We start from the raw sequence: 15,478 nt of genomic DNA, 5'->3' as shown, positions 1-15,478 counted from the left end.
GTATACAACGAAAGAAGCGCCGTATATATAATTTCTATTATACTATTACACTGAAAGCCATATTGGAAGAACGACATGATGAAAATTAATGTACAGCGGAGGTTTGCGTCATTACATCCCAAAACTACGTATCATTTTTCTCATAACTGCAGGTCGTTCAGTAACGTTTGTAGAGGCAGAAAAACATGCCTTCCAGGAAATACTGATGACTTAGAAATGGTAACATTCTTTCGTCAATACTGGAAGTCAAGCACCAAGAACTTATAATCAGTAGTCAAACACTAAACACAATGTGCACTCAGTCTACGTAGATCTGCCTAATCATTTCCGTCTATCGTCTCTGCTGCGGCACACACATTCAGTCACTCATACAAATTAGAGCTGTGGGAAGGTGAGGACTCAAATTTCTTGTAGCACAATCAGTAACGTCCCAGCAAATATGCAAATCAAAATAACCGATGGGACAATTGTATAGATGTAGGTCAGTTAATTATGCTTGCTGGGAGCAATTGTCAGTAACCACAGTATTCGAGGCCAGGTGGAACTTCCGTTGTCGATTTTAATGTGCATGTCATCTGTTCTTGTAATGGTTCTGTACTATCTTTCAATGGCAGCGATCCTTAATGTCGATCAGACTACCCTGGGTGCCCGATGTGGCGTGATATGTCTGTGTCTTCATCTATATATGTACTGTGCAAACCGCTACAAAAAGGATGGCGAAGAATACATACTACTAATGTGAACCATTTCGTATATTGTATTGTATGTTAACCGAGGGCCTAGAAACGACGGAGAGGCTCCGTCCGCGCCGCAGCCGTGGTGGTCCACAACCCCACGACGACTACCGCAGTCCATTTGATCCCTCCGCCGCCCCACACCGAACCACTCATTCAGGCTTATTGTGCCGTTCGGCCCCAGGGAACAACAGACAAGTGTAACCCCCATGTTTGCGTGGTAAAGTAATGTGGTGTACGCGTGCGTGGAGAACTTGTTTGCGCAGCAATCACCGACATAGTTTAGCTGAGGCGGAATAAGGGGAACCAGCCCACATTCGCCAAGGCAGATGGAAAACCGCCTAAAAGCCATCCACAAACTGGCCGGCTCACCGGACCTCGACACAAGTCAGCCGGGCGGATTCGTGCCGGGGACCAGGCGCTCCATCCCGCTCGGAAAGCCGTGCGTTAGATCGCACGGCTAACCGGGCCGGCTACTACGTACATACATACAGTAGTTCATGTACAGAGCGATTGAGAAGTTACTGTATCATGATTCCGTACACACCGTCATATCCATTATTTCATTGCCAAGGTTTCTAGATATCTGTTTCTCCATTTGTATCTAGTATCTGAATAGTCAGAATGAAATATTAAGTGATGAGAACGAGGATTTGGAGCGCAAATGGAAAAAATTAAAAAGCGTTGTTCAGTATGACAAGTATGTTCCGAGCAAGTCCTTAAGGGATGGGAAAGACACACCGTAGTTTAATAGCCGTATTAGAAAACTGGTCCGTAAACGCAGAGAGCTTCTTCTCAGATTCAAGAGAGGTCACAACCTAGCTGACGAACAAAAGTTGAACGAAGCGAAAATGAGCGTAAGGAGAACAACGAGAGAAGCATTCAATAGCTTGGAAGGATAAATTTTGTCAACCAATCTTAGTAAAAACCCTAAGAGGTTTTGATCTTATATGAAATCAGTAAGCGATTCGAAATCATCTATTTACTCACTCGAGAGACCTTACTGCCACCGAAACCGAAGATAACAGAGAGAACGGCGAAATACTGAATTCGATTTTCCAAAACTGTTTACTGATGAAGATCGTAACACAGTCCCTCATTTCAATCATCGTACGAACGTCGAAATAGCAGATACTGGGATAAATGATCGCGAAATAGAAAAACAACTACAATCGCTTAGCTGTGGAAAGGCGCCAGGACCAAGTGAGATACCCGTGAGATTCTACGAAGATTATGCGTAAGAACTTTCTCCTCTTCTAGCAGCAGTTTATCGTAGATCGCTGGAATAACGAATGACACCTTGCGACTTGAAAAAAGCACAGCACATTCTCGTGTTCGAGAAGGGCCGCAGGAAAGATGCACACAATTGTAGATCTGTATCGTTGACATCAGTCTGTTGCAGAATTATGGAACAAGTTTAGTCGACATGGATTCCACAAACTCAGCTCGCTCTGTTCCTCCATGATATCCATAGCACTGTAGACAAAGGCGCTCAGGTTGATGCCGTCTTCCTTGACTTCAGAAAGGCATTTTCCTGCACTGCTGTTTAGGGGGAAAAATGTTAGCTTGTCGATTACCCTGACTACAAATTTGTACGTCAGTCTGGTGAGTCAGCCTGTTGTGCTGCCATTGATGAACAGTATTCCAACGGGTGTTTTCCGACGGGATAATGCTGACTCACATACCGCTGTTGTAACGCAACATGCTCTGCAGAGTGTCGACGTGTTGTGGCTGGTTCAAATGGCTCTGAGCACTATGGGACTCAACTGCTGAGGTCATTAGTCCCCTAGAACTTAGAACTAGTTAAACCTAACTAACCTAAGGACATCACAAACATCCATGCCCGAGGCAGGATTCGAACCTGCGACCGTAGCGGTCTTGCGGTTCCAGACTGCAGCGCCTTTAACCGCACGGCCACTTCGGCCGGCCGACGTGTTGTGTCGGGCTGCTCGATCACCAGATCTGTCTCCAGTAGAGCACTTGTGGGACCGACCAAGTGCAACAGGCATGGAACTCCATCCCACAAACTGACATCCGGCACCAGTACAACACAGTGCATTCAATATTATGTCGGTTACACCGGTTATTAATGTACTAACATTTCACGTTTGCAATGGCTTATCTCGCGCTTACATTAACCTGTAATGTAGCAATGTTTATCGTATAAATGTGCAAATGTATTCCCGAAATTCCATTACTCTACATTAATTATTTTTTGGTGTCGCGATATTCTTCCACATGTGTGTGTGTGTGTGTGTGTGTGTGTGTGTGTGTGTGTAATTTGTAAAGAGCTTTCTGGAGTAACGGCTATGATGCCGCAGCGGGACCGGTGATGCCACCGCTGGTGTTCGACGACCCATGGGACGTGACGGGCGGTCGGCCGAGCTACGAGCTGCTGGCCAACGACAGCCGGTCGCAGCAGGCGCTGCTGGCGCCGCGCAACGCCACCCACGACCTGCCGCCCACGCCCTCGCCGGAGGACATAGAGCGCGAGACGCGCCGCCAGTTCGAGATGATGAAGGTACGAGCAAGCTCAAGCCAGATCACTCCCTGTGTGTGTATGTGTATGTGTGTGTGTCTGTGTGTGTGTATGTGTTTGCGCGCGTGCGTGTGCGTGCGTGCGTGCGTGCGTGCAGGGGTAACGGAATTGTGGGTGGAGTGGTACGACATTCTATGCCAATTCAAACACTATGGGCCGATAATATAAACATCGCTGACTGGAGGTCAGTTTTGACTTCAGTTCAGAAATTGGACTCTGTTCACGACTCCGTTCTATTCTGTAGCACTAAACCTGGATCCACCAAATGATCTAAGTTAGCAAAAAACATGCTCAGCAACACCGCAGAAATCCGCTGTCGACACGATTATAACGCTTCGAACAAAGACGTTAATCGTACGTTGTAGGTACACAGTATTTATTAACGTAGGTGTTTGTTATAAAGATGGATGAAGGGATAAAGGAAGATTGGGGTGTAATGTCCCGTCGACATCGAGGTCATTAGAGACGGAGCACAAGCTCGGATTTTGTCAAGTATGGGGAAGGAAGTCAGTCGTGCCCTTCAAAGGAACCATCCCGGCATTCGCCTGGAGCGATTTAGGGAAATCACGGAAAACCTAAATCTGGATGGCCGGACGTGGGTTTGCAGCATCGTCCTCCCGAATGCGATTCTAGTGTGTTAACCACTGCGTCACCTCGCTCGTTATGAAGATGGACGCAAGTAAACAGAAAAAGAGCCGATCTTCGAATTTATCCCCATACAAAAAAACCTGGTAAAGTTACTACGTCGAACAACGAAAAGGCGTAACTGTGTTTATTTATTTCTTTTTTGTAGATGCATTGTTATTAAATTCCACACTCGTTGCATTGTAGCTCCTATTAGCTTCATTATCTGTTGCTTCTGGAATTTCTTCGTAGAAAGATTTTCATCCCGAAGGTACGTGCGATGCTGTGTATACATTTTAACATGTTCTAACTAAGCTTAGGGTCTGAGATTATTAAACGATTGCCGAAACCCATCCGTGACGATCCCTAAATATCTCTGCCGTTTTGCCACCAGGAGGTACCATGGAGACATGGGTGCACCCCATAACTCCTTAAATACCAGGGAAACGTGATACTTGATTTTAAAAAACCACGATACGTTTCATGTAATTTTCTTCAGTTGGCATTTTGATGCATTCTTTTTTCAGTCACACAATGCAGCGCTTTGTCAGGGTTTGAGCGGCTCCCCCCGTCGGAGGTTTGAGTCCTCCCTCGGGCATGGGTGTGTGTGTTGTCGTTAACGTAAGTTGGTGTAAGATTAAGTAGCGTGTAAGCTTAGGGATCGATGAGCTCAACCTTAGTTCTAACAGCTGTGCAGTAGTTTTTTTGCAAGCGAAACCTCAGCTTAAGTGTTTTATCATTTAATTTCGAGAATGCGTTCGCCATTTCTTGTCCAGACACTCAGATATGTCTAAGGTAAATGAAAGAAAACAATATAATTCACATCACATAAGTTTCTTGCGCACAGAATGCTGCCCACCACAGTGGCCCAGGTCGCTCGGAAAATGGAAAGAGAGGTGTGGTTTCAAATCGTAGTGTTGTTATAATTATCTTTATGGCCAGTATAGTAAAGTAAGTAGCATCAAATGGGGAGAAAAATCCTAGAATTGGCCTGGATTTGAAAAGGAGTTCCTTTACTGGAACACAAGCTCTGAGCTACCTAGATAATGGTCTGATCAACGCCTAATAAATAACAACTTTCTAAATAACTTCCGTATTCTTGCTTATTTTTCCTTTATTCACCAGCGCGCATGCAGTTGTCATAGCAGTTTAGGCAAGTGTTCGATAGTTCAAATATTAATACGCGTTGTATAGTTACTGCTACTATAGCCGAGAGAGCACATTTATAAGAGAAGTTCAATCATTATTGGCTGGTGTCAGTATCAACATACGCAACTGTTCACCGCAAATATTTCGAATTTTCGTTTATTACTCTGCTGTTGAGTGTTTATAAAATGCCCCTAAATTAGTCACATAAATTACGAGACGTCTCCAAGAATTGCTATGAGATCAATTATTATCTGCACTTATTACGTACGTGCTGATGAGTCCCTTAGCCTAACCTTATAGATCGAAATTAAGAGCTTCAGCTGCGTGGTAGCAGCGTAGTTACATATTTATATGTTAATAACTTCTTTATTGTTTCATTTTGTATCTGTGCAAAACAAAAGCGTTGTTTCGTAATGTCACTATATGGTAAACTGACGATCACATTTGAACCCGATCTTGATCCGCGAATTTTCGCCAGTGAAGTTGATCCTACATCACAGCGCTATAATCAGGGGTTAACGATAATATAACGCAAATTTCCGAGTTAAGTTTGATCTGAGGCCATTTACTGTATCTAAGGTCAAACGCATTGTATCATATAATCGGTCCAAAATGTTTTTCTGATGTCACCCCACCTCCGTTATCGATGTCGTTGAATCGCGTGGACCCAAACTGGGAGATAAAAATAATTTTCATCATTATAATTTGGGCATGAAAATATAAAAAAAGGAAGAAGTGGCGTCTAGTTTGTGATGACGATGTTGTGCGTCAGCTTTCTCGATTAAATCACGAACGTTTATGCAGTGTCATGACACTGTTAATAGCGATCCGTTCGTCGTAGTGGCCGATAGAGATCGGCAGATCCATTCGTACTATTTGAGGATTGAGAGATGGTGAGGAAGGGGGGGGGGGGGAGGAGGGACAGTGGGGGCAAGGGGCAACTATGTGCTATCATGGTTTTTCAGCCTCTCTCTACGATGTAAACAACGCAAGCAGTATACTCTACGCTCAAGCAAAGTGTGCACTTGGCAGTAAAGACACCACTGTGCAACATTGCCCTTCAGAGTGAAGCAGATCCTTTTAAGGTACATCAAAAATGGAGAATAAATATAACCTCTTGCAATCCATATTATCTTCATCTCTGGTGATGTAACAGGGTTAAATAAAGAACAAAGACGTAATGACCTCACTAAGTTCCAAGGTTCCCCGAATGTAATTCACTCGATCGGAGTCTGTCACCGTCATCTAATGCAAACAAATGCAACACTCATACGTCGCAAATGTAAGAGGTTGAGCTGTGCGATGAAAATAAATTCTTTCCAATTTCGGCTGAACATTTCCTCGTGGTCTCCCAGCCTTTAATTTCAAATGACTTTTTATTTTTGGAACGCATACTATTTCCCAGATTTCTTTTGCTGCTGGAAAGTCTGTGTCCTGTCTCAGATTCTTGGCTCAAACTCCTTGCAAAAGCGTGTTCTGTTCTTGCAGAGAACACACAAAAACTCATGAAGATAAACAGATACAGAACAAAATAAATACACTGCGGAACGGAATTAAAGGATAAGTTTTTGGGGTGAAAGTCGTAATTGCCTGCCATTGCGACGCATTAGTTTCAAATTTGGGTCAAAGGTGCCTACAGCCTTCGTCTATATTGGTGCAAAAGCATGGCGCTCAGCGATGTTATCCTCGGGCTCGCGACACTTCAAACACCAAGGTGTCGACACATGTGAAAAAAGGCCACAGCTCAAAAGTTTATGTAAGCTCTAATATGTCTTAATGATGTCACATTGGCACCAAATTCCACCACAATTCTGCCCAACGCCACTGTGGAAGTGTCACGCGATGAGAAGGTCGTCATAGCCCCCTCTTACGCACGTTCCACCTTTTCTTTTGAGGTCTCTGCGATGGAGATCAGAACCGCCACACCCAGCGTTGAAATCACACGGTTTTCTTATGGGTGACCGAGGAAAACATTTCACATAAACCGGTGCTCAGCAACGAGACGAAAAGGCCTCAGGGGTGGCATAAAGGGCGGCAATGAAACTACCCCTTCTCTAGGGGTGTTGGTTCTCAGCACTATGCGACTTAACTTCTGAGGTCATCAGTCGCCTAGAACTTAGAACTAATTAAACCTAACTAAACTAAGGACATCACACACATCCATGCCCGAGGCAGGATTCGAACCTGCGACCGTAGCGGTCGCTCGGTTCCAGACTGTAGCGCCTAGAACCGCACGGCCACTCCGGCCGGCCTCTAGGGGTGTTGGTTCCCACACACTTCGCGGTCGAAAACGATAGTTCGCAGTGCGATGAACAAAGGAAGATGTTCTTGACAACTTCGACACTTGGAAGTTTCAACCCTTCTCTAAAAACACAGCCCAAGAGGATGCCGAAGGGGCTGCCTAACATTCAGGTGCTAGAGCAGATGCCAGCGTGATTTGGTATTGAAAGTCCTGGAGGTATATTTCTAACGCGCCCAACAAAGTTGCGTGGGTGGCACAGAGGGCGTCGTCGAATTGTGACAGTCTTAGAGGAACTCTTCACCGTTTTATTCACGCACTTGTTAATGCTGCACTGCCGCATGATCACACCACAGGAGAGCGGAAAACAAGAGGGTAAAAAAAGCAAAATTAGCCTTTGATACTTCAGATCACGTTCAAATTTCGTCGAATGGTTATGAACGGTCCGTAATGGTTTCAGAATAGAAACGAGAGCAAAAACTGCGGTCACGCTGCACTGGTAAGGGGTGCAATCACATGCAGTGGGGATGCAGCACCACGATGTCCTCAGAGAAGGGTTGAAACGTCCGAGGATGTCAGAATTGTCCAATGTTGTCAAGAACATCTTCCTGTTGGTCGTCGCACTACGTACTGTCGTTTTCGACCGCGAAATGTGTGGGAATCAACGCCCCAAGGGAAAAATTGGTTTCATTGACGCTCTTTATGCTCTGAAGCCTTTTTGTGTCGATTCTGATAGGCGGTGTGTGTGAAATGTTCTCCTCGGCCACCCATAAAAACACCGCAAGACGGCGATGGAGCGGAGCGATTCATGGCGGAAGCCGACACGAAGACGGACGCCGACTCGATGACTCGCCGATACGACCGACGACCAGCCTGCTGAGGATTTATAAGAGCCGAAATGGTTTTTTTTTATGGTGATACCAGGCGGTGTCGAAGTGTCCGTGGCTTCAGTAACTAGCAGGCAAGCGGGTAGCGGCTCCTAGCGAGTGCCGTGGCGCGATGTCGTGGCAGCACACTGCTGCAAGTGGCCCTCTTAGTGGCATCGAACCCACTCGCCAAGACCTCACACCGGAGATAAGTACCTCTTGTCTCACTATAATCACAGCACGAGGTCTTACTTACGTGGCGTGCTAGCTGTGCCCCTCTATGAAACAAAAGCATTCACAAACTCGTTCTCGGTTGTTGCTGTCCGCCGCTAGAATAAACTATCCTGCACTCTGGACATAATTCAGTGTCCTGTCACATTTAACAAAAAGCTGAAACTATTCCTTCTGTTAGCCCTATAACTATTTCCTGAAACATTAACTAACGCATATGGGCAGTTTTTAGCTGTTAAACAGTGAAGCAAATGTTTCCGTCTCTTCCTAGTTATGTTTCTTTACCTTTCATTTCTCAGTCAGTTCACTCCCCCCCCCCCTCCCCCTCCTCTCTCTCTCTCTCTCTCTCTCTCTCTCTCTCTCTCTCTCTCTCCCCCTCCCTCCATTACTCCTCTTTCCTTCCCTGTCTCTCATGTCGATTGCTGCTAGTGACCTAGTTTATATCTATTTACCCATAATTTGTCTTTGTTTTCTACTTTTCATGAACTAATCTGAACATGCTTATTTTCTACTGTTGCTACTATTGCTTTCCACCATGTATGTTACGGCTATTTCTAAGTATTGTATCTCATATTAAACTTAAGTCTTTTTGTAGTATGTGTGCAGTTATGAACATAATGTAAAACATGTAGAATGCCTGTTTGGATCTGGTCATTCGAGGATAAATAAATGAAAATTGCTGAACAGCGTAAATTGTGTCTCTGGTGACTGTTGTACCACATGTCTGTAAAAAATCGCTCTGCGCCGCTCTGAGCGGTACATTTCACTTGCTTAACTGAGTATATTGCAGATCAACTACACGCGGCTGCTGCAAGAGCTGGAGGAGGACATGCAGAGCGGGCGCAACCTGCCACTACCGCGGCTCGTCGACAAGGCGCTGCGCCTCTTCAACCTGCGACAGGTCGTCCAGGAGGTCGAGACGAGCGTCATGTCCAAGGTCTCCTGCACCGCCTGCAAGGCAGGTCAGTCGCTGCGCACATGCATACAATAGCGAAGTCTACGGAGCGAGCGTAGCATACCGCGCAGGCTAAGGCTGAAACATTAATATTGCACTTATTAGCCTTTTTTCATATAGTAGTGAGAAACTGTTACTGCTACGGTCGCAAATCGAAATACGTCAAAGGAGGAAAAGCGTCTGTTTGTTGGTAAGTTCCGTCTGCCCCCGGTAGCTGAGTGGTCAGCGCGACAGAATGTCAATCCTAAGTTCGGGTTCGATTCCCGGCTGGGTCGGAGATTTTCTCTGCTCAGTGACTGGGTGTTGTGTTGTCCTCATCATCATCATTTCATCCCCATCGACGTGCAAGTCGCCGAAGTGGCATCAAATCGAAAGACTTGCACCCGGCGAACGGTCTACCCGACGGGAGGCCCTAGTCACATAACTTTTTTTTTGTTGGTAAGTTCCTAAAAGGTCTAAGGGCATTTATCATATCAGAAAGAGGCGCTTTAAGCGTTGATTAATATCGAGACATAGTGTAATAAAGAGTTAATGTCGTAGCGATGATTTACTTGACTGTATCACCATACATTTACGGGACTGGTAATAGAAAAAGTCAGTAGTTGTGGAAAGTTCTCCCAGTCAGTACAATGAATGTAACACATTTCGAGCAGTTTTCACCTGAAGGTGAGATTTGTGTGCGACAGTCTGAATCATTACCTTCGGATTACATACCTCACCAAATAATTTTGATTTTTTTAAAGCAGTAACAGTAGGAATCTGTACTGCTACTACCTAGGATGTAGAGAATTAGTATGTCCAATTAGTTCCAGAAAAATGTACGAAGATTAAATATGCATCATCACAAAGCAAAGCAGAAAAATTTTGTCCCTAAAAATATTTGACAATGCGAGAGATCGCTCATCTGCTACATGTCGTAGCTCCAGTTTCGATATCTTTTAGGAACACTTTTCACTAGAAAGCCATTTCGCAATGACATTGCAACCAAATTTATTAAAACAACCCCGGAAATACAGTCAAGTGCAATACAAGACCTAAAAGTATCTGTGCCTGTCCTTTTCCTGTTAAAAAAGCGATATAAGAGCTGGGAACTTAATACAAACAAACGAAACGTCCTTGCATATCTCTCTTCAAAACTTCAAGCCAAGTTCATCTAAGAGCCGGCCGGGGTGGCCGAGTGGTTCTAGGCGCTACTGTCTCGAACCGCGCGATTGATACGGTCGCAGGTTCGAATCCTGCCTCGGGCATGGATGTGTGTGATGTCCTTAGGTTAGTTAGGTTTAAGTAGTTATAAGTTCTAGGGGACTGATAACCACAGCAGTTAAGTCCAATAGTATTCAGTGCCATTTCATCTAAGATATCGAATACAAATTATTAAGATGCCCCCTACGGTCGCAGGTTCGAATCCTGCCTCGGGCATGGATGTGCGTGATGTCCTTAGGTTAGTTAGGTTTAATTAGTTCTAAGTTCTAGGCGACTGATGACCTCAGAAGTTAAGTCGCATAGTGCTCAGAGCCATTTTTTATTAAGATCCCTGTAAAACGCATGCACAAACTCCACGGTACTTTTGAACAGGATGTGTCTGTACTAGCGATGTAATAACAATCAAAATCTATAGAAAGTTTACTGACAAATTTTACGCCGCATCATAGTCACTCGACTGTTGGAGTCGAACTGTGTTGGCGACAAAACTCGGTTCTCCGCATCTGCATACTCACTCCTTAGGCATCCCTACTCTGTGCGCTGACACATCGATTCAGTTTTCCTAATCACTTCATACCTGAACCCACACAGTCCAAAACTACAGAAACCTATAAATATCTCTTACCCACTAAGACCTCACTACCTACATCATTGTTCAGACAAAATCCTTTTGCCAGTTGTAAATGTACGAGGGTTGACTGAAAAGTAATGCCTCAACCTTCGTAACTCTTCAACAGTTTGCAGTATTGGTATGCGGCAGGTACCGGCTCGTTTCGTAGCCTCTTCTCTCGAGCTCCAGTTGGCGAGAATCCTTAGCGTTGAACGGTTGTGTTGTTACAGTGTAAAGTATGGAAACCTGTTCAGACGGTCGGTCGATGCGATTTAAGCAACGTGCAGTCATTGAATTCTTGACAGCATAAAGTGTCACCCCAATGGAAATTCGTCAGAAAATGAAAGCAGTTGATGATGATTGTGTTTATGTGAGTACTGTGCGTCGTTGGGCGAGTAAGTTTAAGTTAGTTGAAGCGGGAACATCTGACCTGCTTGACAAACAAAGAGTTGGACGTCCTGTGACAGCAGCACCGAGTTTCACAAGCAAAATGTTGACAGATTGCTTCAGGGCGATCGTCGTATCACTCAGAGAGAAACGTGTGGGTCACATTATTGCTTTGCTTGGCTATCGGAAGATCTGTGCACGATGGGTACCCCGGATGCTGACTCCTGAAATGAAAGCGCACAGACTTGAAATAAAACGGGGTCCTCCATACAGTACAGATTTAGCACCGTCTGACTTCCATCTGTTCCCGATGATGAAAGACGATCTGCGGCGACATCATTATGCTTCTGATGGTTGCGGAAACAGTGTGTCGACTTCCTATGTGACGGCTTCATAAAACTTGTTCATCGCTGGCAGAAATGTATCCAATTGGATGGTGATTATGTCGAAAAGTGAGTATTGGTAATTAAGGAGCACATTCTAAGGATTATTTCTGCGTTTGATTTATTAAAATATTGCCATCCAAACCCAATCAACGAAGGTGGAGGCATTACTTTTCATTCAACCGTCGTATTATGTACCTCGCTCTCAAGGGTATAAGTCGCGCAGAATGATTAAACAGTACAACTCGTTCTCAGAATACGTTTACAGTGTTTAAGCTCTGACAAGCCGAACACACTACGATACTAACAGTCCCATTCTTAAGCTGATCGACTGTACGGAATAACCTGAGCATTGACTAAATAAAACTTCGTCATTTGACTAAACTCGCACCGAGGAAACGATATGACTATACTAAACGCGATGCATATGATTTCTTTGAACAAATTTACTAATTACGTTTCAGCAACAGAGATCTTAACACTGCGACATCTAGCTGTGGCAAACGTATCTACAAAATGTTACTTATTGCATGAGATAACATATAGGTTAGTAGGTTATAGCGGTGACCATTTGATAAATCAGAGTTGAGGCCGACAATCTGATGTTAGTCGTAATTGTGTCTGGTTCTATGAATATACAAAATTTCGAATGACAGTTTGTAATTTTAGTCACATGTAGCACAGAGACGACTGGTTATCGGGTCTAGTATTTTAGTAACATTTGAGCCAGCCGTTCGTGTTCGTGATGTTAGAACCACTCAGAATTGTCACGCATGTCGACATCATCAGTCGTTCTTATCAGTAGATTACACATTTAAGGAATTTGTTCATACTCGTATATACGACATACGCCGCTACTGTATAGTTTAGTCCTTCGAATTAGCGGTTCATGCAGATTGCAAAACAAGTACTATTTCATCATCTTTTCCTAGTCGTGGAGTGTGCCGATTCATACGCAAATGGCTCGGTTAGGTGATTTATCTTTTGTAGTTGGCTTTTTCAACACGTTTAACATTTATAATGGATATGAATGACAACATTTTTTTGGTCCGTGCTTTAGCTTTTTCTTTAAAAGAATGCCATTTTGCAAGTTGATACATTTTCTTATTGTTCAATAAACATGTAAACTCCTCAAAACATCGGAATAAAGATATCGTGGTATAGACAGAGCTGTGGTTCATGTCCAATTGTCGAACTATAATTGAAAAATTCTAAACTCGAAAAAGTGTAATATTTTCACTTTCGCGTTGTGTGTCTTTGACTTATACCGATATTTCTTTCATGTGCTAATGCTGTTACGATGTTTCTGTGCTATTGCAACTTAGCTGTTGTGTAACAGATACTGCCTGTTGAGCTTAACAAAGCTTGCAGATCTCTGGCGTCCACCTTCTTGGATGAGTCATAGTTGTTTAATTGATTCTCTACTACCTGTTTTACATTCATTCTCCCACTTTCGATAGATTCTTAAACCAGCAACATGCAATTTTTCTATACACTCCTTCTCAAGTACCATGCCATGCAAGTTCTCCTCTGTCGCACTCATATCCTGTTCGCTGCGTGCTGAACGGACCTCACCGATTGTTCATACCTGTTTGCTGCCTGTCTTACCAAATCGCATAACCTGCGCTTGCTTTTCCATTCCGTGTAGCAGTGGTCATAATATCCTTGGTGACTGACATAGAATTCTTGATATCTCACTATGTACCACCTGCGGCTCACATTTTGTGTCGTTAATAAATCGAATTACGGTCCATGAGACAGATCACGAAAGATTTTCTCCGATAGACACAGGAAAACGTCAAGTCGTCCAAAAATACACTGAGGAAAACAATCGCAACACCAAGAAGGGGCTGTGTGAAACGAGAGCTGGTAGGCTTGTTTCTACATCTGAAAGATGTCTATTCACATTGTGCACCAATCACATAAGAGTGGCACTAGCAGCGCCATTGTGAGGAAGCAAATCAGGTTTGCTTTAAATACATGCTGCAACGGTCGTGAGCGTTAGTTGCCTTTGAAATTAGACCTAGTGAGTTGATATTAGTCAAGAATGCCTTCAAGGTGACAAAAGCGCCATTATCAGTACCCCACTGAGTTTGTAACGGGGCTACGAGAAGCTGGACGTTCCTTCCGCGATATTTGCAGAAAGTCTTGCCAAGTATGTAATCACCGTACAAGACTGCTGGCAGCGGTGGTCATGGGAATGTACCGTTGCAAGAAGACAGACGTCCGGACGGCGACATGGTACTAGCGAGAGGGAAGACTGTGTGTTCGGCGTGTGGCTCTGGCGCATAGTACTGCACCTGCAGCAGTAATTTGAGCACCAGTTGACACCACAGTGACACACCGAACCGTTACACGTCGGTTACTCCAAAGACAGCTGCTAACCAGACGCCCTGTGACCCCAAACCACCGCCATTTCCGACTTCAGCGGTATCAAGCGACAGCTCATTGGAGAGCAGGGTGGAGGTCTGGTGTGTTTTCTGATGAAAGCTGGTTCTGCGTCGGTGCCAGTGATGGCCGTGTGTTGTTTAGGAGGCCTGTTGAGGGTCTGAAAGCAACCGCAGTCGCGTGCTAGACCCACTGGACCTACACCTGGAGTTATGGTCTGGGGTGCGATTTCGTATGACAGCAGGAGCAAACTCGTGGTTTGCCCCGCTCAGTGACAGCAATCTGGCGATTCGACCTGTTGTACTGCCAGTCACGAACAGCATTCCAGGAGGTGTTTTCCAACAGAATAACGCTTGCCCACATACCGGTGTTGTAACCCAACATGCTTCACAGTGTGTTGACACGTCATCGCCTGCTCGATCACCAGTTCTGTCTCCAATCGAGCACTTACAGGACATCAAAGACGACAACTCCAGTGTCATTCATAATCAGCATTAACTGTTCCAGTACTGATCGACCAAGTACAACGGACATGGAACTCCAACTGACATGCGGCACCTGTATAACACAGTGCACGAACGTTTACGTGCTTGAATTCAACATTCTGACGGTTACACCGGTTATTAATGTATCATCATTTCACTTGTGGTTCAAATGGCTCTAAGCACTATGGGACTTAACATCTGAGGTCATCCGTCCCCTAGACTTAGAACTACTTGAACCTAACTAACCTAAGAACATCACACACACCCGTGCCCGAGGCAGGATTCGAACCTGCGACCGTAGCAGCCGCGTGGTTCCGGACTGAAGCGCCTAGAACCGCTCGGCCACAGCGGCCGGCTTTCACATGTGCAATGGCTTATCTCGTGCTTACATTAACCTGTGGTCTTGCGAAGTTAATCACTTAAATATATTACCTAGACAACTATATTCCCTATTTTTCATTCCTCTACATTAATTCCTTTTTGGTGCTGCGACTTTTTTTCCGTCAGTGTAACTTACCAAATGTCTGCGGTGTTACAGGTGCCGGACTGTTGCAGCACTATATCCGTATGGGTAAAACGAGAGATGATATCGTGAAGATCACGAACCAGTTCTGCATCAGCCTGAAGATACAGACACCGCGCGTCTGCGAGGGCATCACGGAGCTGTTTGGGGTGAGTGCAGTTC

The 15,478-nt window shown here is 44.7% G+C and overlaps 1 protein-coding gene across 5 annotated transcripts in view; it reads left to right on the top strand.

Moving 5' to 3' along the window:
• LOC124798167 (sphingomyelin phosphodiesterase) overlaps positions 1 to 15,478 on the top strand; it is a 418,031-nt gene that overhangs the window by 332,054 nt on the left and 70,499 nt on the right. For all 5 annotated transcript variants that reach the window (XR_007016925.1, XR_007016924.1, XM_047261469.1 and 2 more), the window contains exons 3-5: positions 3,056 to 3,255; positions 9,173 to 9,344; positions 15,332 to 15,465. Coding sequence is in view for 3 of the 5 variants with exons in the window: in XM_047261469.1 (XP_047117425.1) it covers positions 3,056 to 3,255; positions 9,173 to 9,344; positions 15,332 to 15,465 (506 nt within the window). In the remaining 2 variants the exon portion in view is untranslated. The remainder of the gene's footprint in view (positions 1 to 3,055; positions 3,256 to 9,172; positions 9,345 to 15,331; positions 15,466 to 15,478) is intronic.

Source organism: Schistocerca piceifrons, chromosome 1, assembly GCF_021461385.2.
Source record: "Schistocerca piceifrons isolate TAMUIC-IGC-003096 chromosome 1, iqSchPice1.1, whole genome shotgun sequence".
Classification (NCBI taxonomy): Eukaryota; Metazoa; Arthropoda; class Insecta; order Orthoptera; family Acrididae; genus Schistocerca; species Schistocerca piceifrons.
The sequence above is the reverse complement of the archived record's forward strand: the minus strand, read 5'-3'. Positions and strand labels throughout refer to the sequence as shown.